Genomic DNA, 24,977 nt, shown 5'->3' on the forward strand with positions numbered 1-24,977 from the left:
TTATTTCTGTTTATTGTTCGTGGGATTTGAATCTTGTATTGACTTTCCTGATGGCATCTCCATTCGAGACGATGCGTGGTTACATTATTCGACTTCTTAATCCAAAGATATTTCTTTTGGTAGTAATTATTGCTCTTACGGTTGAGAACATTGTTACCTGACGTTTTACTTTCTCTTTAGCCCGACAAGGCATAGTTAAAGGGTACCCTCGAAAAATCGAAAACCTCGAAAGACCGTCACGCTTCAACGTCGAAAAGAGAGAGGTCAAAACGGGCTTCGACAGCTGCATCGGCGTCATCAAGCTTGAAAAGAAAGGCGGAAAGCCGAAACTCGCGCGTCCTGAGATGGAAAAGTAGAAAAAGAGTCTGGAAGCAGAAATTGCAAGCTTCTTGCAATGCAAGAAAGATTTGGACAAAAAGATGAAACAATTCAAGATTCCGCTGAAAATTTCGACTGGAAAAAGAGGTCAAAGAATTACAGCTGCCAACGACTCCCGAACCACTCGACGAAGGAGAAGAGGAATTCTTCTTCGAAGACGAGGGACACGAAGAGGAGCAAACCTATGCGGGTTCGGCGACCTCGGAGGCTCAAGACCTGCAATGGCAAGATCTCGATGCCGATTCACCAGAAGAAGCGGTGAAAATATATCCGTCGAGGCCTTCACCACCAGATGACATTGGAATGTACAACCAAGTCATAAAGAAAGCATCAGACACTTATTTAGTGCAATTGGATGAAGAAAAACCCCAATCATGTCTTCTATTAGAAACCTTGCTGCCTACCCAAACAAGGAGCCAATTCCTTCCCATGTTGCCAAATGTTTTGGATCAAGGTAAGGAAGCTTTTAAAGAGCCTGCCACATGCAAGGCAGTCACGCCAAGAGGAGAGAAAAAATACAAGCATTCCTCTAAGGACGCTGTGTACATCAAGGCCAGCCAACTCAATTCTAACTTCCACTGCTCGGAAAAGAGCTAATGTACCAACCAATGTTGGCCCACCACCAGACAACGAGAGCAAAAGGATGAATCTCATGGGGAGAAAGGTAGAGAGAAGTGCAGCAATTAAGTGGCGCATAGCAAATTCAAATGCATTGATGAACAGTCATGCATATCAACCTTGGGAGGAGTTAGGAGAACTGCTAAGACACCTGCCAGAGCAGTTCCAAAGAAGGGCAAGCAACTTGGCGGAATAATTCATTGTAAACACCTGTTTAAAATCAGCCCTAGACGTTGCAGAAACATCTAGCAGACACATGATGGCTGCAATTCTCAGGTTTCAAGCCAGAGGTGCAAAACAACATTCTAAACTCACCGTTCAGTGGTGAACAACTGTTTGGAAGTGTTGTTGACGAAATATTCAACCAATTAAAGAGACAATGAAAAAGCAAGGTCTATGGGTGCATTACAGTTCAGAGGCATGCGCAGATGCACCCCCTCACGGAGACCGGTGGGCAGAGCTAACCACCAACCTACAACCTTGCACCAAGCTTTTAAAAAAACTTACCAAGGAGTAAGCCAGGGACGACAACAGGGACAGCAGCAGAATTGGCAATACCAACAGGTAAGGCAATGCTTTCGAGGGTGCACTCTGGGAAGAGACCAGACGCAACGAGGGGGACCGCAAACCACAACCAAGTGACTGCACTCCAAAGCTTGTGAACCCTCCAAAGACATCACGGAGTGTGCTGCAAAAAAGAAAGACCATACAAAAACAAAGTCCTATAAGCAAACAGTTCCTCCAACATATTATACAAGTAGGAGGCAGGTTAACATACTTCCTCCAAGAGTGAAAGAAAATCCCTTCAGACAAATGGATATTAAACATAATATAGTACGGTTACCGCATAGAGCTGGCAAAGCAACCTACCAAAAAAAAAAAAGGGATACATTCGAAACAAAATGTATCTCAATTACTTCAAGTGGTGCAAGAACTTCAAAACAAAGATGCGATAGAGCAGGTACCACTCAAGGAAAGAAACAAGGGCATTAACTCCACATAATTCCTCATTCCAAAGGTAGACGGAACTTTATGCCCAATACTAGATCTAAGGTTCCTCAACAAATTCATAAAGACTCAAAGATTCAAAATGACAACACTGCAAGAGGTAAAACCTCAGCTGCAAATAGGAGACTACATGGCAACCGTAGACTTGAAAGATGCCTACTTGCACAGTTCCATGAACAAAAGACACATGAGTCTCTTAAGATTTGTGGTCAACAAATCACTCTACCAATTCGAGGTGCTAGCATTTGGACTAAAATCAGCACCAAGAGCCTTCATAAAATGCCTAGCTGCTCATCTGAGAAGACAAGGAATTCATGTTTACTCGTACCTAGAAGACTGGTTATTAAGAGCAAGCTCCAAAAATCACTGCAAACAACATATACAGCTAGTAATAGAAACACTAGTTCAACTCGGTTTCTCAATACACTGGGACAAATCGTCACCAGAACAAGAAAAAGTGTTCATAGGAGCAGAAATCAATACAATATTAGGAAAAGTATTCCCAAGCAGGAAAAGAACATTAGCACTTCTGAAGGAGACACATCTTTACCACAGGGGGCAAGTTCTAACAGTGGGGAAACTACTAGGAATGATGGCTTCATGCATTACTTTAGTCCCCAACATTTGACTATACATGAGACCGTTCCAGGAATGGCTTCAAAAGCAATGGTCACAGGCAACCGGAAGTTGGGAAGATCTAGTGGGTGTCTCGCAGACAGTTCATCAAGAGATGGCATGGTGGAGCAAAACAAACCTAGCACAGGGCAGACCTTTCACACAGCCAACTCCAACAGTGACCATAACAACGGATGCTTCCCAGATAGGGTGGGAAGCACACATGAAGAACCTCAAAGTAAGGGGCTTGTGGACGCAAAATGATGTGGTAAAGCACATCAATTTCCTCAAAAGCCTTTCAGAAAGAGCTCTACGGGAAAAAGGTGTTCATACAAACAGACCGCACAACCACCGTGTTTTACATAAACAAGCAAGGAGGGACACAGTCTTTAGCGCTCTCAACTCTAGCTCAACAATTGTGGAGATGGGCAATCCCAAAGAGGATAGACATTGTAGCAATACATCTGCCAGGAAAGGACAATGTAGAAGCAGACAGATTAAGCAGACAAACTTCAGCATCCCATGAGTGGGAATTGAATCAATTGGAAATCCACAAAGTATTCAAAAAGTAGGGAACTCCGCAAATCGATCTATTTGCAACTCCCCACAATGCAAAATGCCAACATTTCGCATCCAGACAACCTTGAAAACAGTCCCTAGGGAATGCGCTATAGATAGGCTGGTCAGGTACATTTGCTTACGCTTTTCCCCCAATACCACTACTCCACAGGGTGATCAACAAATGCAGAATCTGCCACATGACATTGATTCTCATAGCACCACAGTGGCCAGGCAGACTTGGTTCTCACAAATAATGGAGAGAACTCAAGTGACCATGCACATGTTTCCAAAAAGAAAGAGCTCTTAACACTGCAAAACGGAAAGGTACTACACCCAGAACCAGAGAGTCTAAGCCTGGCGGCAACAACAAGAATATGTTACACAGCAAAATGGAAAAGGTACTTTCAATGGTGCCTTAAAGAACATCTTTCAAAGAAGATCACAAGGGAATCAGCAGTTCTAAAATAGTTTACCCATTTACTACACAATAAATAAGGCTACACATCTATAAGGGTACACTTAGCGGCAATTGTAGTGTATACAAGAGGCGTTACAGGGAAAAGTTTTTTCACGTCCGACTTAGTCAAAAGGTTCCTAGAAGGAGCAAAAAGAATAGCACCTCCAAAAAGGATGCAAGCACCCACATGGAACCTCCAGTATAGTGCTCGCACAGCTGATGAAAGCACCATTCGAACCACTACAAAAAGCAACGCTACAAATGCTCACACTAAAAACGGCATTTTTAGTAGCAATTACATCGGTACGTAGAGTAAGTGAATTACAAGCACTAACACTACAAGAGCCCTACTTCTAAATACATAATGACAGAATTGTCATGAGAACAGATTCAACCTATATGCCAAAGGTGGTATAAAAGTTCCACATAAACCAAACTATATAAATTCCAAGCTTCTTTCAAAAACCAAAGTCTCAAGCAGAAAGAGCATTGCGCACTCTGGACGCCAGAAGGGCAGTCCTGTATTACATGGAAAAGACCAAGAAATACAGGAAAACAAAGCAATTCTTTGTATCTTTTGCCAATATTTCTCGAACGACCAGTGACCAAAAACACCATTGCAAGATGGATTGCACATACCATACAGTTATGCCACAAACAGGCAGGTCCAACATTACAAGGAGCCCCACGGGCTCACTCAACAAGGAAGAAAGGAGCAACAGACTCTTTTCTAGCAAATACTCCCATCCAAGACATTTGCCTAGCAGCAACATAGTCTTCAGTGCACACGTTCACGTTGCATTACTGTGTGGACATTCAAATGAATAAGGAAGCACAAGTAGGACAAAAAGTCGTACAACATATATTCACAAACCAGCGCTCATCTTCCACCCAACCACCAAAAGACTAGCAAACCGCTAAAAAGTCTTTGCACAGCATGTGAATCCAGAAAAGATTCATGCTGCAAAATGTATAGTTTCTTACCGGTCGGTGTAGTTTTGCAGCTTGAAGAATTTTCTGGATTCACTAGCGAACCCACCCTCCTCCCCCAGAAAGATGAGACGGGAGTAAAGGAAAAAAAAAAAAAAAGAATCCGAAGATGGCGACTAAAGGTGGGAGCTTCCGGAGGAAGCTCGTCGACGTCACAGAAGGACACCAAAAGTGGTATGTCGACGCCCACCAACAACAACAAAAAGAAAAAAGAGAAAAAAATACTACAAATCCAGACCCAACCACTAGATGGCAGAATAATGCACAGCATGTGAATCCAGAAAATTCTTCAAGCTGCAAAACGACCCCGACAAGTAAGAAACTATACGTTACTTACCTTCAGTAATGCTCTTTCTGGTAGAGACGCTATCTAGCTGCGAATACCTCACCGACCCTCCCTTCCTCTCCGTTCTGTGGTTGGCCTCTATCCGTTGATAAGATAAGTCAATGAATCTGCACTCTGATCACACCAATTGTTTTTGGGGCTTTGTGTCTGGGGACATGGAAAGCGAATAACATTGCACGGGAGTGGCACCTATATAGGCTCCACACATTATTTCGGGAGTAGAACAGCGTCTGTGTGGAGCTGCATATTGCCACCTATCGGCACGCAGAGGTACTGACGAAAAATGTCTGGATCTGGTCTGACGTATCGGGAATATTCAAAACGTTAGGAATCCACTGCTAAGTAGTGTCCAGTACCAGAGAGAGTGTTACTCAAGGTAAGTAACTTGTTCTTCCCATCCATTTAGAAGCATGGAAGGAGCATTCCTAAGGTGACAAATTTGCAGGAAGATTATAAATCCACCAGAAATATTGTTGTCAAAGGTAAGTCGCCTTTTACTCTAATACTTGTGGCTCAGCACTCATGGAATCTTCAAAAAATGTGCCATTAGGATAATCCCTGCAGGCCTGCCATGAGCTTGGAAATCTTTTAGAACAAATACTTAGAATCAAAATGTTTTAGATTTTTAAGAAATAAGAAAAATATTTTGTTTGTTTTTAACATACAAGCAGAATAGATGCAGAGACTTTGGTCTCTCTCATTTTACTTGCCCAGATCCTGCAGCACTGCTGATGCCCTGTACCAGTCCTGTTTCTCAGCTCTGCTTCTTGCTCCATGAGTCACCAGTGCTATATATCAATAGGAGAGCTGTGGCTTGTCGATGGCCATAAGTAAATAATAGCAAGCACAAAGGGCAACCTTATATGATAGAGACTTCTAGCTACAGATTCCTTACCTTCTAATATCCCCCAGACGTCGGACTGAACACAGGCGTTTAATAGCAGTACCCCTGCACGCCAGTAGGTGGCGTTGTTCAGCTCTGCATCGTCCATGCCGGAAATCGCGTGCGCCGTACCTATATAGGTGCCACCCCGGCGTGCTGATGACCATTCTTTCCTTTTTGTGCCAGATAGCACTGATCCGTGTAGAGCTACCCCAAGTCGTTTTTTGACTAGCTTTTTCTCGACTTTTGTCAAAGCTTTTTTCAAGAGATTTTCTGTACTGGAGATCCCCTTTGGGGATGACACCAGAGAAATGTGCTGGTTTCAAACCATGTGGTGCCTGTCACAGGCGGATGTCTAGACAGACGCACGCTTGGTTTGTTTGTGGTGCTTGGAGAGAGCCCATGAATCCAAGACATGCAAGGACTGTCACGCCATGCACCGTAAGGCGCTGAGTGAACGATCCCTCAAGCTCCTTGCTGCACGACGTCTGACCACCCTGTTACACAAGATCCCGGTCACATGGAAGGTCTCAAGACTGTTGGCGAAGCCGCACCCGGCAATCGTCTTCCTGCTTGAAGTAATTGGATAAGCTCCACAAACCTAAGAAGTCGAAGAGGTCTTCAACTTCACCGCACTCGTTGAAGTCTTCTGACAAGGCATGGGAGCGCCGGCGCTCCAGTCTAGCCTGAGTCATTGTCCCTCTGTGCCACCCTGACGTTGTCGGAGCAACCCAGCCCAGCTTAAAGAATTTTATGAGGCCATTCACCTCTTATTTGGGCAGCCTGGCCTTGCGGGCTCCGGAGTGACTCCCACTGGATCCTTGCTGGTGGGATCACCTTCAGGGACAGTTGGACCCCTCATGAAATCTGAACTGGAGCCAACGAGAAACAAAGACCTTCCTTGGTTCCCGCTCCTGTGCCGATGCCTCTGATGTACCACGGCGGCCCTATCGTTATCATTCCACGCCGGAACCGGCGCTGACCCTGATCATGCTGTCCGGATCGAAGCCAGTGCCTTTTGCCTTTGACAGGCCTGAAGAGGGAGACTTATGGCAGGGTCCGACCCCTCTGGAGCGCCTTCAGGCCCCACGGCTCTGGAGGGGCTGGTTCCCCTGGAGCGCCTTTGGGCCCCACAGGCTCTGGAGGGGCCTCTACAGATTCCTCGCTGGCAGGTTCACCGTCGGTGCTAGTCGAACCTTTGGATCCCATGTTGAATTTGAAGCGTTGCGATCAGAGATACCAAGACTTTCCTCATCGCCCACTCCAGTGCCGATGGCGCTGCAGATGCCCCACGGTGGCCCCATCCCCACCGTCATAACAGACTCTGACACGGATCCCAGACAGACCTTGTCCAGGACCATGCTCTCTGGAGCGGAGCCAGTTCCTTTTGCATTTGCAGGGGTGTGGAATTTATTAAAATATCTACTTGTCCATTGGGCAGGTTGCTTCATAAATCTACTTGTCCTGTAACAAAATCCACTTGTCCCATTGGTGCCATGTTGGGTGGCGACAAATTATGGCAGCAATCGCATTATATAAGAGCTCTTATATAGCCTTTCTGATTATGCCAGGGCTCATACCATAGTAGTGTTTTAATACTAGCAATCCCTTTATGTTGCTACGTTTCCGCAGATCTACTATACTGGGACTGAAGGTAGTGGTAAACAATAGTTCAAGGGTTTGAATGTCCTTTTGAGTCTGTGCGAACCTACTAACTTGCATGTTTTAAGGGTTTTCAACAACTCTTCTCTAATCTTTTCCAATACTGAGAAATGTTGGAAATTTACTCCTGACAATGGCAGAAGTAAACCTTCTTCCAGAAATGGGAAAAAAGTGGTTGGAGGGAAAATAAACTTGCAAACACTCAGGTGTTCGCATGAGCAAATCTACACATGCATATTTGCTCATGCTAAAATGCAGTTCACAAATATTTTCTAGGAGTACTATCTCTTGCCCTACTGCTGTAAATTCTTGTGAATTCACAAAAGCCATATTGCTGCCCTTAATGCAAGGACATACCAAGGGTGCACTTTTGAGACTCTTTAATAATTGGGCCCCTAATTTGGTCTGGCGATAACCATGACCTTTTGTGTTTATTAAAATTCTCTCTCTGTATCGGCTGGCTTCACGGTGAGTGACCGCATTCTGCTCTTTCACAAGGAGCATATCAGCACATAAATTAGTTTTTTTCAGTGCCAGTAACTAATGTGGCAGTGTGTACTTTTTTGAGACCAGAAACAATTTTTGCTTTTGCCATTGTTTGTTAGAATGGTGAGGGTCCGGCAGCTCTCACATCAATAAGGTTTTACAAAAACCATGCCAACACAAGTCACACATTACCAAAACTAAAAAGCTGACCACCATTTCAGACCTATTGGCTTTGCCAATGCTTGTTTATTTTTGTTTCCCAAAATCTTATTGTAACTGGTTACACTGATTTTCTAATATGAATATTTTGGGGAAATACTAGCATACATCAACACAATTTTACTAAATGATGCTGCAAAGAAATGGTACCTGAAATCTGAAATTTTACAGTAGTTTAGCAAAAAAACATGTTTCCTACTTTCATTTTTTAGTAACATTTTATATTGAAAGCAAAGAATCATTAATCTTGCTTTCAAGATTCTGCAAATATTTGCATCTAATCAGAGAGCATTTTGGGAGCATTATGCATAGCCTCATATTGCTAAACTTTGAAACCGTTTGTACACATTTTTATACTGGAACCACTGTCAGTAGTGCAGTCGGAACTTGCATTTACTGAGAGCGCTCATTCTACTAATAAAGGCTTTCAATTAATGAACCATTAATACAAGTTTGAACAGCATTAACATATGCACACAAATATTAACTTAACTGCAGGCAGTGCCCTTCCCTGATCCTTAATGGGGTACTGCAAACTGGCAGCCAAAGGGTTTGTGCTGCAGGGGGTTGGGCCTGCTTGTCCCAAGGACAAAATGCACATTAAAACGTGTTGCCCTTGACCCCAAACAATATGTCCTGGGCGTCGGGCTATAGGAATTCCACATCCCTGATTTGACAGCATTTGCTGAAGAGGGAGTCGAATGGGAGGGGTCTAAGGTTCCTTATGGATAGCAGCATCCCAGAGATAAGAATGAGGACAGCTGGTATGAGGAACTGGCACAGGTCTCTCTCCCCTACCATGACAACGAAGGAGAAAGCCTCTTTTGCTATGGTGGTGCTTAGGGCGACTGAGGTCATGGACCTTCAGCTACCCTCAGCGCCGTAAAGACTAACATTTTGACAGAGGTGCTTCAGCTGGGAATCGCCCCTTCCGAACCTTTGCTCCCCTTTAATGAAGCCCCTACCGACGTCCTATTCGGGGCCTGGTTCAACACTTGCACAGGAGCTCCTGTGCATAGGACAATTGCCCGCCGCCATCACCCTGCTCGGGAGGACCCCATTTTCCTTACCCAGCACGGCACAACTGAGAGCTTGGTGGTCCAAGCCTCCACTTCTAGAGTCTTCCCAGGTACATTCCCTACCACTCTATGGGCTAGGGAATCCAGGAGGCTTGTTTTCTTTGGCAAGAGAATGTTCTCTTCCCCCAGTCTTGCACTGCTGCGGTTAACATCCAGTGCCTTATGCGCCGATATTCCAATACGCTTTAGTATTCGGTTACACAAGTGTTGCCTGTGGTCCTAGAGGAAGCCTCTTGCAAGCTACTGGTGACTTGAGAGATGCAGAAAAGTTCTCAATACGATGTGGACTGGCATGACCGACTCGCTGGTTGGAGCTATTTCATAGTCTATGGCCTTGCGGGCCAAAAACCTGGCTGAAAACCACTGACTTTTCAGAGGATGTCCAAGCCTCGTTTATGGACATGTCCTTTGGCTCTCGTCTTTTTGGAAAGAAGGTGTACTCAGTGCTGGAGTGCTTTAAGGACAGCAGAGCTATGGCTAGGTCCTTGGTCTTGCTGTGGTCCCTCATCAAACCCTATTCCTCCTTCTGCCCCTTTTCTGGCCATGGAAGGGGATTCCAACCATGTCTATACTCTCTCAACAACCCCGGCCAACAGGCTTCCCAGCCTTTATGTGGCTGAGAACGTGGGATCCATTGACCACGTGGGACAGGTAGCCAGAGGTCCGGCTCGGCCACTACCCCACCTCCGGCAGCCGCTGCCTCTAAACCTCTTTAGTTTGCCCTCTGACCATCAGTGACATCGGACTGTTGGGTTTAAAAATCGTTCATCGGGGCGACTCCATCCACTTTGTGTCCACCCATGGCACCCACTAGCGACTGGCTGGCTGATGGAGTACCATCTCTCCTTTCTCCGTCAGGAAGTGCTGGCTCTCTTGAGCAAGGGAGCTGTCAAAAGATTGCCATCATCAGAAGTAGGTCATGGTTGCTCTTCCCGCTACTTTCTTGTGCTCAAGAAGGATGGAGGCTTTTGTCCTATCTCTTCCTGAAAAAAGCGAAATTCAAAATGCTCACAAACGCACAAGTTTTTTCTACCCTGAATTCGGGAGACTGGACGGTAGTGAAAGACTTGCAGGACGCATATTTCCACATCTCCATCCTGCCTGCCCACAGGTGTTGCCTGCGGTGCACGGTGGGACAAGAGCACTTTCAGTTTGCTGTGTTCCCCTTTGGGCTTACCAGCCCCCCTTGGGTGTTCACAAAAGTGATGACAGTGTTTGCAGCTCATGTGTAGAGGTTAGGGGTTCCAGTCTTTCCCTACCTCAATGATTGGCTGTTGAAGGGGGGCTCGCCACATGCAGTCATCTCCCACCTCCAGACTATGGCAAACCTTCTGCACTTGCTGGGGTTCACTAACAATGTTGAATGCATACCTGACTCTCTCACACGTTCCCTTTCTTTGGAGCTGTTCGGGACACAGTGCATTTTTAGGCCTATCCTCCCAAGGGGCTTGTCCAGGATATTCAGACTATAATACCGATGTTTCAGCCTCTATTTTGGATTTTAGTGAGAATGACCCTGAGGTTGTTGGGTCTTATTGCCTCCTCCATCCTGCTTCTAACACATGCCCGTTGGCATATGCAGGCTCTGCAGTGGGATCAGAAGTCCCAGTGGGCGCAGCATCGGAAATCTCTCTAACATGGTCCAGATCTCAGAGGGAACTGCCAAAGATCTGCATTGGTATCTGACGAACTACGATTGGGTCAGTGGCAGACCCCCTCTCCCTTCTCCAAGCAGAGCTGACTGTAGTGAAAGATGTGGCGCTTCTTGGATGTGGCGGCCATCTGGGAGAGGTGGAGATCAGAGGTCTCTGGTCTCTTGCAGGGTCTGGGCTCCACATCAAACGGTTTAAACTTCCTGCAATTTGCTTGGCTTTGAAAGCCTTTCTTCCTTTGATTAGGGGAAGGCTGGTGCAGGAGTTCATGGACAACACCACTGCCATGTGGTACTGCGCCAGACCGAGCGGGTGGGGTTGTGGACCCTTTTGTCAAGAGGCTTTGCACCTCTGGATTTAGCTAGAGCACCAGGGCATTTCCCTGGTAGTTCAACACCTGGCTGGCTCTCTGAACGCTAGGGCGATTAACTCAACTGATGATGCCCGGCGGACTGCCTTCTATATAGACAAGCTGGTACTCTGGAAATGTGCCTCCTTTCCTCAGAAGTTTGTGACTCCTTTCCTTATAGGCCAGAACGTAACCATGCCCATCTTTTTTTGCTCCACCTCTCTCCTCCAAAGAGGAGGAGACGACTCTGTCTGGCCCTAAAAAGAGCATTGTCATTCTCCCTTGATCTTACAAAAGAGTTCTGGGTGGACAATCCACTCTTTGTGCGGTACGTAGGAGCCAAGAAAGGGAAGGCTGTGCATAAACGGACTATCTCAAAATGGATAGTTCTCTGCATCAAGATCTGCAACCAGTTTGTCAAACAGCAACTCCCTGAGAGTTTGCGTTCTCATTTCACCAGAGCTAAGGCTGCGACCACTGTATTACCCCACAATGTTTCTGTCCTGGACATATGTCCGGCAGCAACGTGGGCGTCTTTGCACACTTTTATCAAACACTACTGACTAGACAATCAGGCCCGTCCTGACGGCCACTTTGCCCGTTTGGTCCTTCAAGACTTTCTGGTTTAAATTGGCTTCGCATACCCACCTATGGGGAGGCATTGCTTGGGGATCTGTCCTAAGGTAAGGAATCTGCAGCTAGAAGTCTCTATCAGATGAACAAGTTACTTACCTTAACTAACGCCGTATCTGATAATTTATCTAGCTGCAGATTCCTTACCGGCCCTCCTATCCTCCCCACTCTACTAGCTGATTAAAATACTAAGGCCCTGAGAAGGGTGTCCCTTACACTGCCCACGGGTAGTCCATTCTCATCGAGGCCCTGCGCTCCTGGTGTGGGAAGTCGCGAAAGTAACTGACATCAGCTTGCCGGGGTGGCGGTTATATAGGTACCACGCACCTCATTTCCAGTGCGAATGACACAGAGCTGAACGATGCCACCTATTGGGTCACAGGGGTACTGCTCGAAAACTTCTAGATCCAGTCTGGGGAATATTCTAAGGTAAGGAATCTGCAGCTAGATAGTGTCTACCAGATATGGCGTTACAAAAGTCAAGTAACTTGCTCATCCCTTTAAAACGTGCAAAGAAAGCTTGAATTTCGTTGACCATTGGCACTGAAGTTTTGTTATTAAAACATTATGTTCGAGGCATATGAGCTGCAGATTATACACTGTGCATAGATCGCCATCTGGTGTTGGGCCCGGATGTTTGCAGTTTGTTTTTCTTCTTGGACAGTCTTTGGAAGTCATGAGTTCGGTGACTCCTCCTTCGGTCCGTACTGCGCATGGGCTTCGGCTCCATCCTCAGATTATTTTTTTCCGCCATCGGGCTCGGATGTAATACTTCGTGCTCCGGCTTCCAACCTATCCAGTTCGACCTTCGCCGAAAAATCCTCGTCCATCGAGATTCTTTAGACGAAATTGACTTCTTCATCTCTCTCTTCGGCACTTCTTCGATTCCAGGCATCGGCAGCGGCCTTCGGGCCTATCTCGACTCCGGTCTCGGCCGATGGAAAAGGACTCCCTTCAAGAAGTGCCCAAAATGTGGGTCTAAATTTCCCCACACCGATATCCATCAGGTGTGCAACCTCTGCCTCTCTCCCGAACACGAGGCCCGAGACTGCCCGGCCTGCAAGTCTTTTCGATCGAAAAAGACTATTCGGGATCGACTAGCTCGACGCACCATGGCGCACTCATCGAACTCGGCTCCACCTGACATCTTCGGAGAAGACACTGGAGCTTCGGGACAGCAGCACACCGAGCAGGAGGACAATGTCGTTAGCGCTTCCGAGGCCGACGACTCCGACGTGGAGGAGATCACACCGGCGCAGAGGGTCGTGAGTACTCTACCCCCTCCCACTCCCGCGCCCATACCGAAAGAGACTCCGGTTACCCCTTCGCCTCCGGGCCTAGGGAAAACCAAGCATACCGCTTCCATCACCTCACCTTCGGGCCCGGTGAAAAAGCATCACAAGTCTCCTGGCGGCTCGGGCTCGGGCTCGAGCCAGCCTCCTAGCGACGCCGAAAAACACTCTTCGGCGCCGAAGAAAACAAGCTCCGTTCCGAAGCCATCGGTGTCGAAACCTGGCCTCTCGGTGCCGACCAAACATAAATCCCTCGGCACCGTTGCTTCCGTGTCGAAGCCTGCCTCGGCGCCGAACAAAAAATCGGAGGCCCCGAGAAAGAATGGCGCGGATAAACCAACGAAGCCGTCGGTTCCGAAAACATCGGCACCGATGGAGGAATCGGTGCCGGAGGAGCTTTTCACGCCAGATCCTCTTCAAAAGACTTTAACAAAGGATCCAAGGACTGGACATTTAATTTTGTCTTCCAAGAAAAGACATTTAGACAAGCCAACTCCTCCTCCACCACCAAAACGGAAGGACTCTGCCACATCCCCATTCAGAGTACCCTCCCCACCACCTCCACCTCCTCCACCTCCTCCACTCCCTCCATCTCCGCCCCCACCTTTTCCACCCTTGCCTCATCGCTCTCCAACCCCGTCTCCAGACCCTGATGACCAAGGAGATCCATTCTATGATCCAACAGATGCCCCGCAGGACCCCACTCCTCCGGGAACACCTGACCCATGGGAGGATTATCACAATCCAGATGTCCCAGATGTGCCTCAGGATGATCTTTATCCATCCAGGCCATCTCCACCAGAGGACTCCCTGGGGTTTCACCACCTCTTACAACGGGTGGCACATTATCATGGGGTGGAGTTACACAGTGATCCAGTTGAGGAAGACTTCCTACTTGACACGTTTGACATAGCAGATAAATCCACCGCTATATTACCCATGCTTAAAGGGGTGACCAAACATGCGACAGAGGTTTTCAAAGACCCCGTCAGAGCTAGGGTCTTAAACCCCAGAATAGAAAAGAAGTACAAGGCAGCCCCCACAGATCCTGTCTATATTAAAGGACCTGCGCCCCTAGACTCATTAGTGGTATCCACATCTAGGAAGTGCTCCAATTCTCAGTCATCTGGTGAGGCTCCACCACCTGATAAGGAGTCCAAGCTCTTAGACGCGTCAGGCAAACTCACTGCCTCGCAAGCTGCCAATATGTGGCGCATCGCCAACACGCAGGTGCTGCTGGCGAGGTACGACAGAGCGCACTATGATGAGCTGGAGGCTCTCATGCAACATCTCTCAGAGAAATATAAAAATAAGGCTCATGAACTGATACAAGAGGGAAAGATTATTACCAACGCCTCTATTAAATGTGCACTTGACGCAGCAGACACAGCTTCCAGGGCTATAAGCACCAGTGTTCTGCTTCGCGGCCACACCTGGCTCAGGATCTCAGGCTTTAAACCAGAGGTCCAAGCATCTATATTAAACCACCCTTTTGACCAACAACACTTATTTGGCCCAAAAGTAGACGAAGCCCTGGAAAAAATGAAGAAGGATACAGATACGGCGAAGTCTATGGGAGCACTACAATCACACACCCCTAGACGCGCCTTTCGCCGTTCCTCCTTTCGAGGCTCTGGCAGAGGTTACTCTTCCGATAACGCCTCCACGTCCTATAAGTCCCCTCCTCAGAATACCTTCACAAAGGGCTACCAAAGAGGTGGATATCAAGGAAACAATAATAAAGGCAGGGGCAAAACCAACACCGCCTGTTCTGCCACACCGCCCACACAATGACTTTCCCCCGCTCCCCCCAGACCATTCCACTCCGGTCGGGGGCAGACTACAAGACTTCCTTCAAACCTGGGAGACCATAACATCAGACAAATGGGTGACCCAAATTATTCGGTCAGGGTACTGTCTCGAACTAACTTCTACCCCCCCAAATATTCCACCCAGACACCGTGCGATGTCACAAGAACATACCACACTTCTGAAACAAGAGGTACTCTCCCTCCTGCAAAAACAAGCTATAGAGCAGGTCCCTGTCAATCAGCAAAATTTAGGGGTCTACTCTCTGTACTTTCGCATATCAAAGAAAGACGAGACCCTACGGCCCATTCTAGACCTCCGCCCTCTAAATGCATATATCCATTCAGACCATTTTCACATGGTAACTCTTCAAGTTCTCCCACTCCTCTGTCAGGGCGACTTTCTCACTACACTGGACCTGAAAGACGCATACTTTCATATTCCAATACACCCTGCTCACAGAAAGTACCTCCGATTTGTGGTGGACGGCTAACATTATCAGTTCAAGGTTCTCCCCTTCGGGGTCACAACCGCACCACGGGTGTTTACCAAATGCCTGGCGGTAGTGGCGGCACACCTCAGAAGACAAAACATTCACGTCTTCCCCTACCTGGACGACTGGCTCATAAAAGCCGCGTCCTACCACCAGTGTGTGCAGCATACAAACACTACCATCCAACTACTCCACCAGCTAGGCTTTACGGTGAACCACCAAAAGTCCCACTTGATACCGTCTGACACAAAACAATACCTTGGTGCCACTATAGACACCTCAAAAGCTATAGCCTATCCCAACTCAGCCAGAATCGCAAGCATGCAAGCCTTGCGCCAAAAATTCCTTCTTCAACACTCTCTCCCAGCAAGAGTGTTCATGAAACTAATAGGGAGGATGGCGTCTTGCATCTTCATAGTGCCTCATGCAAGACTTCACATGCGTCCACTCCAAGAGTGCCTAGCACGCCAGTGAAACCAGGCCCAGGGACAGCTGACGGATCTGGTGTTGGTGGACGGCCGCACCCATCGATCTCTGCAGTGGTGGAACACCACAAACCTTTCCAAAGGGCGACCGTTCCTGGACCCGGTTCCTCAGGTGATTCTAACAACAGACGCATCGCTCTCCGGCTGGGGAGTGCATCTATTACACCTCACAGTGCAAGGTGTATGGACGCCACAACAGAGGTTACTCCACATCAACCATCTGGAGATATTGGCGATCTTTCTGGCCCTGAAATCGTTTCAGAAACAAATCTCAGCCAAGGCAGTCCTCATTCGCACAGACAATATGACTGCAATGTATTATATTCAAAAACAGGGGGGGGGGACACTCTCCCCAGCACTCTCGCTTAGCACAGAGCATATGGAGATGGGCAATCCCACAAAAAATCTTTCTCCTGGCACAACACGTCCCAGGCATACAAAACACCATGGCAGATCTGCTCAGCAGACAAATGCAGCAAATGCACGAATGGGAACTGCATCCACAAGTTCTTCACCCATTCTTTCACAAGTGGGGGCATCCTCAAATAGACCTCTTCGCCACCCACGAAAACAAAAAATGCCCAAGCTTCGCCGCCAGATACCCACACCCATTGTCCAAAGGCAATGCGATATGGATGAACTGGTCAGGCATATTTGCATACGCCTTTCCACCTCTCCCGCTAATTCCATTAGTGGTAAGGAAGCTACAACAGCACTCCCTCACACTCATTCTGGTAGCCCCAACATGGGCCAGGCAGCCGTGGTACACCACACTACTACAGCTCTCGGTGGTACCACATCAAAAACTGCACCTGTCCCCATGCCTCCTAACCCAGAACCATGGAGAAATCAGGCACCCGGACCCAGCTCAGCTCAACCTTGCGATCTGGCTCCTGAAATCTTAGAATTTGGATACCTTAACCTTCCCCCTGATTGCATGAACATTATCAAGGAAGCCAGACGTCCTACCACTCGAGCATTCTATGCCGCAAAGTGGAAGAGATTTGTTGTTTACTGCCGTAACAATAATATCAACCCTTTAGATGTATCCATACAGCACATCATATGCTATCTGCTCCATCTTCAAAGGTGTAACCTGGCGTACTCATCCATCCGTCTACACCTAGCAGCAATTGCTGCTTACCTACAAAACAGACAGCATTTATCACTGTTCAGAGTGCCTGCTATTAAAGCCTTTATGGAAGGCCTTAAAAGAGTAATTCCGCCCAGGGCACCACCCTCACCTGTATGGAATCTAAACGTAGTTCTTACAAGGCTAATGGGTCCGCCTTTCGAACCAATGCATAAATGTGAGCTACAGTTCCTGACTTGGAAAACAGCTTTCCTCGTAGCTATCACTTCCCTTAGAAGGGTTAGCGAGATACAAGCGTTCACTATACAAGAACCCTTTTTACAGATACATCACAGCAAGGTGATACTTCGCACAAATCCAAAATTTCTGCCTAAGGTCATTTCCCCTTCCATCTTAATCAATCGGTGGAATTACCGTTTTTTTTCTCGCAACCTCAATCTGTTGCGGAAAGGGCTCTACATACACTTGATGTTAAAAGGGCTTTACTGTACTACATACAAAGAACGCAACCTTTCAGAAAGACTAAACAGTTGTTCGTCTCCTTCTCTCCACCGCATAAAGGCAACCCCATCTCAAAATCAGGGATAGCTAGGTGGATTGTAAAGTGCATACAAATTTGTTATCACAAAGCAAAAAGAACATTATCTGTTCCACCTAAAGCCCATTCTACAAGAAAGATAGGGGCTTCTATGGCTTTTCTAGGGAACATACCCTTAGATGACATCTGCAAAGCAGCCACATGGTCAACACCGCACACCTTCACAAAACATTACTGTGTAGACGTGCACTCCAAACAACAAGCTAGTGTGGGCCAGGCTGTACTAAATACACTGTTTCAAACCACTGCAACGGATACCGGTGGTCGCCGCTAGGGTTGGGTACTGCTATATAATCTATGCACAGTGTATAATCTGCAGCTCATATGCCCCGAACGGAATATGCTACTTACCAGTATGAATCTGTTCTTGGCATGTAGAGCTGCAGATCTATACACGCCCACCCGCCTCCCCGGCTACCTGTATCCGTTCCAGTAATCTTATTTAGATACAACACACATGGGTTTCTTCACTATTATCACTACGCTCCATCTATTCCCTGCTGGCGAAAAACAATCTGAGGATGGAGCCGAAGCCCATGCGCAGTACGGACCGAAGGAGGAGTCACCGAACTCGTGACTTCCAAAGACTGTCCAAGAAGAAAAACAAACTGCAAACATCCGAGCCCAACACCAGATGGCGATTTATGCACAGTGTATAGATCTGCAGCTCTACATGCCAAGAACAGATGCATACTGGTAAGTAGCATATTCCTTTAATGGAATACCTTGCAAGGATGTCCTTTGTATAGGTTTAAAAGTATGGCTGCTCAAATATATAGGCACCTTGTTAATTTCTTAAGGAGGGCATAAACTTGACAGAAAAAAACTTGCAGAGAACTTATAAAGAACCATTATTGGCAGGGATTTGGAAAACGTTCTCTAGGCAGGACTCTTTCTATATTCAGTACTGGCAGATAAATGTACCTAAATTGAAGACTATCCAATGCCTGACCTGGCAAGATAAGCAGATGGGGTTTAACTTCTTTACATCTCAGTGAGCCATACCCTGCCTGAATGCACCAATTGCTGAATCTCTTCTAGTTGAAGGTGTAGCACTTTCATGCAGAAGGTCTTTTCTTTAGATTCTGTAGAAGGTCTAGAGGCAGATCTCTGTTGATGATTTAAGGGCGCCTGAGGGTATCTCGTAAGTCATTAGGTTGTATGGTTGAACAGGGGTTGTATTTGACAACCACAATCATTCTGTACTCCTCTGCCACACTTCACATTTCAAAGGGTAACGCTGCAGTAAAAGAAGCCTTTTCTGAAGGTGTGTGGAAAAAATGATGGCTCCCATTGGCTCTGCCCTTCTTTGTTGTGAGAAGCAGGATGTGGTTGCGAGGGAGTTTAGCCCCTTTTGAAAGCACTTAAGCATGTTGCTAAATTAATCTTAAAGTTAAAAGTGTGTGTTCATTGCAGCAGGGACCTTTTACAGCTTAAGATAATTTGCATGTTTATGTCAAGGTCAGATCTAAACACCAGACTGCAGGACTACACAAAACCTAAACATGTATGACAGATAATGAACTAAACAATGGTACTGTTAAATTGCTTATTTCTGAGTGTGCATTTCTTTGTTGACCTCTTACTGGCCTTTTTATTTCACTCCCTTTTTCAACAATGGAGTGAGCCCTGTCTCTTATTGCATGGTGCATCTCTTGTGGCTCCTCGCTGTATTGCTATTCTCCGACGGAGGGATTGTGGAGATAGTATATACTTATTAGCCTCTTTAAAAAAAAAAAAAAAAACGTTTTAAAATTATTGTAAATGCATAACGAACAGGAGTTCATAAACATCTTAACATGATATATTTGTATACTTGTAGCTAATATAAATGCAAACGTAGTGAGAGGTTCTGCTATTGTGTTTAAACATTGAAACAAAGCTACAAACACAAGGCTGGGTATCGCCAACTTCACCCATAAGGCTGCTTTACTTTGGGATTCGACTATGCTAGCAGCGGATAAGTTTTGGGTGCCCAAGGTCCGAGGGTTCCCACAGTTCCCACCTGTCTTGCCAGGGTGGAGTATCTCTCTTCCCGGAGCCCCCTTCAGCATTTGCCGACTCAGTAGCAGTCTTATTTTGTGTCTTGGATGGCCCTACATGTTATCTTCTTATTTTCCTTATATTTCCTTTATTTTCTCAATATTCTTCCCCCCCCCCCACCCCCCCCTCCCCACAGGCGGCCCCAGGGTACCATATGGCAAAGATGATCATTAAATTAATTACGTCTGTTGGGGATGTAATCAACAATGACCCTGTGGTAGGAGACCGCTTGAAGCTCCTGTTCCTGGAGAATTACCGTGTGTCTCTGGCAGAGAAAGGTAAGAGAGGCACAGTATGTTCTGTTGCGGTGGCGGTAGAGTTTGACTGGGTTTAGAAGTGGATACCTTGGTGCGAGTCTTGTATTGACTTTTTAAAGGGTGATCATTTTAAATCTGAAGGGCAGTACTAGCACACTTGGGATGGTTCCTGAAAATGAGCGGGCAATGCAACAACTCCCTGTGTTCATCTTAGACATTTCAGAATTTCCTAAAGCTTTTATGCCTGTGGCATGGGGCATGTGGTGGCTGGTGAAAATGACCTGCTTGAATGTTGAGAATTCTGAGGGTTATCTATTGGGGTTTCCTTAGTGTTTGATACACCCTACTCTTTACTCCAATCCCTCATACCTCCCTCAACAGTGGTTCCTGCTGCTGATCTGTCGGAACAGATCTCCACCGCAGGCACAGAAGCATCTGGAACAGGGAACATGAAGTTCATGCTGAATGGAGCCTTAACCATCGGCACCATGGATGGGGCCAACGTGGAGATGGCCGAGGAGGCCGGTGAGGGGAACCTCTTTATCTTTGGCATGCGAGTGCCAGATGTGGACGAGATGGACAAGAAAGGGTGAGTATGGTACAAGAATGACCTCCCTCGTAAGCTATTGTTTACCATTCCTTTCAGTCTCTCTCTGACTCCTCTCTTGCGCTGCTTCTGTGCATCTGTCTAGCTGTGTTCTCTCTTCATTCATTGCACTTCCCTTATGCAGAACACTTTTATGCGTGCTCCCCCACTGTTTGTCGCGGTGTGTGGCAAATGCAGTCCCTTGCTTTAATTCCACACGCTTAATTTCCTTGACATCCAGTATTTGTAATGCACGATCAATTACCCAAGGGTGTCAAGGCACCCATATTAATCGCATTGGTAGAATTTAGCCGAACTGGTGACCAAATGGGCAGTTCGCTAGCTTGAATGTTGAGCAGGTACTAAAGCATTTGGAATAAGAAACACCACAATTTCGGGTATTATAGCACAGTTAAGGGTTATGCCTATCAATGGAGATTTATAGCATAAATGTGTTTGCGGACTGATGTCTTCTTGGTTTTTCTCCCATTTGATATGTTTTTTCCTGATATGTTCTGACATGCTTTCACTTTAAAACACGTCTATGGAAAAACACGTAATTACACTTTTGCTGCATATCTTGTAATCCTGATTCGGATGGAAACTACTTTTTCTGCCCAAATCCAGATTACTGAAAAGTCTATATAGGGGTTCTTTGTATCATGGAGTTGCACTGAATTATTCTATCTAGCTGTCTCCTGCTTCATTGATCTCTGAGCTTCTGATAAAACTGTTCTCTTTCTTTTTTCAATCTGCCTCTCACCCTTTGTTCCTTGCTGATTTGTATTACTGCAGTTATAATGCAAAGGAGTATTACGACCGACTCCCCGAGCTCCGTCAGGTCATTGACCAGCTCAATAGTGGTTTCTTCTCGCCCAAGCAGCCTGACCTCTTTAAAGACATCGTCAACATGCTGATGCATCATGACCGGTGGGTGTCTTGCTGGGACGGCCAAAAAAAGCAATGTGTATCAAGACTAGGCATGTGCTTCCTCTTTTGCATTCAATTGCTTAACTAGTCTCTTTCCCTTCCAGGTTTAAGGTGTTCGCCGACTATGAGGACTACATGAGCGCACAGGAGAAAGTGAATGCTCTCTACAAGGTGAGCACATGCATTGAGTGCAGAGAATGGGCTATGGCGGGGGAGTTCTGCCAGTATGAGAGTAGTGGTAGCATAGTTATGAGAAGATGGGCATATGTCGGATTATCAGCAAAAACATCATCTGACCGAAATATTGTTTTCTAAATATAGTCTACAAAAATATTGACCCATTGGATGTCGTTTTTTCACTGTTGGCTCCAACGATGGTGATGTTTTTTTAAACGATACTTAGGAGAATGAGGGCCAGCTATAGGAGGACTAGATTTATCATGACTTTGTGCTGGTGCAAAGTCGCCAAAAGTGAAGCAAACCATTGCAAAGTGTTGATTTGATATCTACTTTCCAGCACAACCCAACACTGGACAGTTGCTTAGAAGTAAACCAGTGCAGTGCTTTGCATTAAATTCAGTCCCATAAGTGGTGCACGGGTATTGCTGTGAATCCACCCATGGGTTTTGACACAAAGCCCCATCTTCTAACATTTACTTGTAGTCTGGGCTTTGCACCAAGTAATTACACCTTCTTGAGGCAGGTGAATGGAAGGAGAAAAGTTTTGTTTTATCCAAACTTTTATAACTTTGCACATGAGCTGTACAGCATGCATACACAGTGGGAACATTGTTAAAGTTAGTGTGAACATAGTGTTTTGGTATGGAAGGGTACCCCTCTAGGACAAAAGCAATGGTAGAGTCACACAGTTAGTGCTTCGCCTGAGGCAGTCAGAAACTGCTCCAGCGCTTCAGGAGAGAGCAGCAGTGCCAGATCTTTGTAGTTATGCAGCAGTGCCCCTCTCTCTCTCTCTCTCTCTCTCTCTCTCTCTCTCTCTCTCTCTCTCTCTCTCACATACTGCAGTGCAGCAACTTGCTGAATATTCCTTTCTTGCAACATTTTGGGTACAATGTTCTGGTACCTTTCAACACCATGACAGAATCGAACGTCTGCTATGGCAGCACTAGCTACCGCCCTCCCCGTAGATGTCTTTCTCTAAACTCGAGCTCTGCCACTTCTTGCATAGAGACTGAGGCTATCCATCCCCAGCTTGGAGGTCCAAGTTCCTTGCATCCATTACGAAGAACTGACTGGTTAAATGCCCAAGCTGTAGAGCTCCAGCCTTCCACTCTGTTTTTACTGATTCTCCTTCTTTTACTCTACTTTGTCTTCTTTTCTGGTTCCTCATTGTTTTATTTTTACCTCTCATTTCTCAGAACACCAAGGAATGGACCAAGAAGGTCATCATGAACATTGCAGGTTCTGGCAAGTTCTCCAGCGACCGCACCATTGCTCAGTATGCCCGTGAGATCTGGGGGGTCGAACCCAGCACCCACAAAATACCTCCTCCCAACGAGCCACGTGAATAGATGATCTTGCCTTCGGTGCCACCTCCTTTGCCCCAGGTGCTTCAGGCCCTGACTGTGGATCATCACAGGATTAGAGAGGGGTGTGAGAGAATGAGGGGCATCAGGTTCACGGGAGGGTAGTGCCAGCTTCCTAGAGACTTTCAGTGATGCTGCTTGATGTTTCTTTTGCTTTGAGTGTAGTGGGAAGCGGAACGGTTTGAGCAATTACTCGGAGGGTTGGCAGGGGCAGTATTCAGAGGACAGAAAATATGCCCCCCTTTACATCATTTCCTACAAGTTGAAACGCCCCTTGAAGAGTTGCTTGAGAGCATAACTCTAAAATATTCAGGTCCCAAAGCTAGTAGCCTGGCTTGTCACAGTGGATCGGTCCTTATGTGACGCCAAGGGGCCTGCCGGGGCTTATATATTGAGAGTGGGTGGCAATATTTGCCATCCATTTCCTAAATGGTGCTTTCATTGCAGATGAGGAAATCTTGCTCAGCATGGTCCTCAGTGAGACCACCTGGCCCCGTTTTCCATCCATTTCCTCTTAAGCAGATGGGAACAACTAGGACAAAAAACCCTACTGATCATGATTCGATTGAAATCATGTTTTTTTAAGTACCTTTTAACCAAGATAGAAGAGCTGTCTTTATTTAAGAATGAGCCCTTTTGTGTGGGGTGTCAGGGCATGGAGGAAAACTCCTGTTCTGTGCTCCTGTTCTTGGCGCCCTAGTGAGCTGTATGTGTTTAGATGGAATGTCTGATTTTAAAATTCATTTTAGTCGAGAAGGGATGACTGTCCTGTGCCATTTGTATTAAGTTATCTCTAGCTCACGAAGTGCAGCGTTTGTTCCTTCATGCTATCTGGTAAAACGAGACAAAAGTCTAGGACCTAAGCTGGAATCGGTCTTGCATTTCGTATGGGCATCACCCTCTCCTGTACAACCCACCCGCCCCAGACTCTCCGCCACTCCCTCGCGACCATGCCTGTGTTGGACATTCCTGCATGCTGAATGTCATGTGGTGGAGAAGTTTTCAGGAGAAGGGCGAATATGCAAAAATATCCGCCAGCCAAAATGCTGCAACAAAGACACGAGGCTAAGAGCGAGCCTGCTTACACAAGCTGTCCCGTTCATACGGAGAAGTGGCACCTGCCAGCACCTCTTGCCGTAGCTCGCATTCAAGGTCGAGGTGGGGAGACTGGTGATTAAGTTGGGGGTGCTGGTGTCTGCCGCCTTGCTGAAAGAAAAGGGCGCCAAAGTCACTGAAATCTTGGGTGATGAGTGCGCCCTCTTCACTACTCTGTATCATTATATTCTTCCTGTTCAATAAAGTATTCAACTATTGGAATGCACAGCTTGTTTTTGCGTGCTCTTTTTTTCTGAACGTCACCAGAGGGCGCTGTCCTCTTGCTACATAGGACTACAGGAAGCAGTTATTGGATGCGTTTTAGAGTTAGTATATGGTGTACCTTTTTATAGCATGGGTACTCAAACATTTTCCCTGGGGCCACAAAGTATGGTCTGTGGTGTGACCGGAGGCCGCATTGATTCCAGCAGGGTAGCGTTCAGTGATATGGGGTTTGTAAGGTGGGTGTAGGGGAAGCAAAGCATGTACATGTGGTGGTTGAATTGCACAAATGCGAAACCAGAAAACATGTGCTCAGTTTGGCTTCCCCACTTGACCAAACTGTGATCCTATGCAATTGCTCTTCTTTCACTTTGCCTCCTTTTGCTTCTCTTGTTTTTGCTCTGATAAATTATGATGTTGTCCATTTATAATAGCAACCCAGGCCACCAAGATGGTGCACATGACAAGTGACTTGCCTCTTACTTCACTATTGGCATTGTGGTCCGGGTCGGTGGAAACATGAATGTTTCTAAATACATGTTTGAAAACTGTCATTTAAAAAATAATACCTCTCAATGCAGTGATCTTATAGAT

At 46.5% G+C, this 24,977-nt stretch overlaps 1 protein-coding gene across 1 annotated transcript in view; it reads left to right on the forward strand.

Annotated features, from left to right (window-relative positions):
* The window catches only part of PYGM (glycogen phosphorylase, muscle associated), a 124,914-nt gene extending 100,527 nt beyond the window's left edge, over window positions 1–24,387 (forward strand). The window contains exons 16-20 of the mRNA XM_085625937.1: window positions 19,886–20,027; window positions 20,388–20,595; window positions 21,388–21,522; window positions 21,627–21,693; window positions 22,899–24,387. Of these exons, the coding sequence (XP_085482063.1) occupies window positions 19,886–20,027; window positions 20,388–20,595; window positions 21,388–21,522; window positions 21,627–21,693; window positions 22,899–23,051 (705 nt within the window). The 3' untranslated portion in view covers window positions 23,052–24,387. The remainder of the gene's footprint in view (window positions 1–19,885; window positions 20,028–20,387; window positions 20,596–21,387; window positions 21,523–21,626; window positions 21,694–22,898) is intronic.
* Window positions 24,388–24,977: the final 590 nt, after the last annotated feature.

This window comes from Triturus cristatus, chromosome 9 (assembly GCF_964204655.1).
Source record: "Triturus cristatus chromosome 9, aTriCri1.1, whole genome shotgun sequence".
NCBI lineage: Eukaryota > Metazoa > Chordata > Amphibia > Caudata > Salamandridae > Triturus > Triturus cristatus.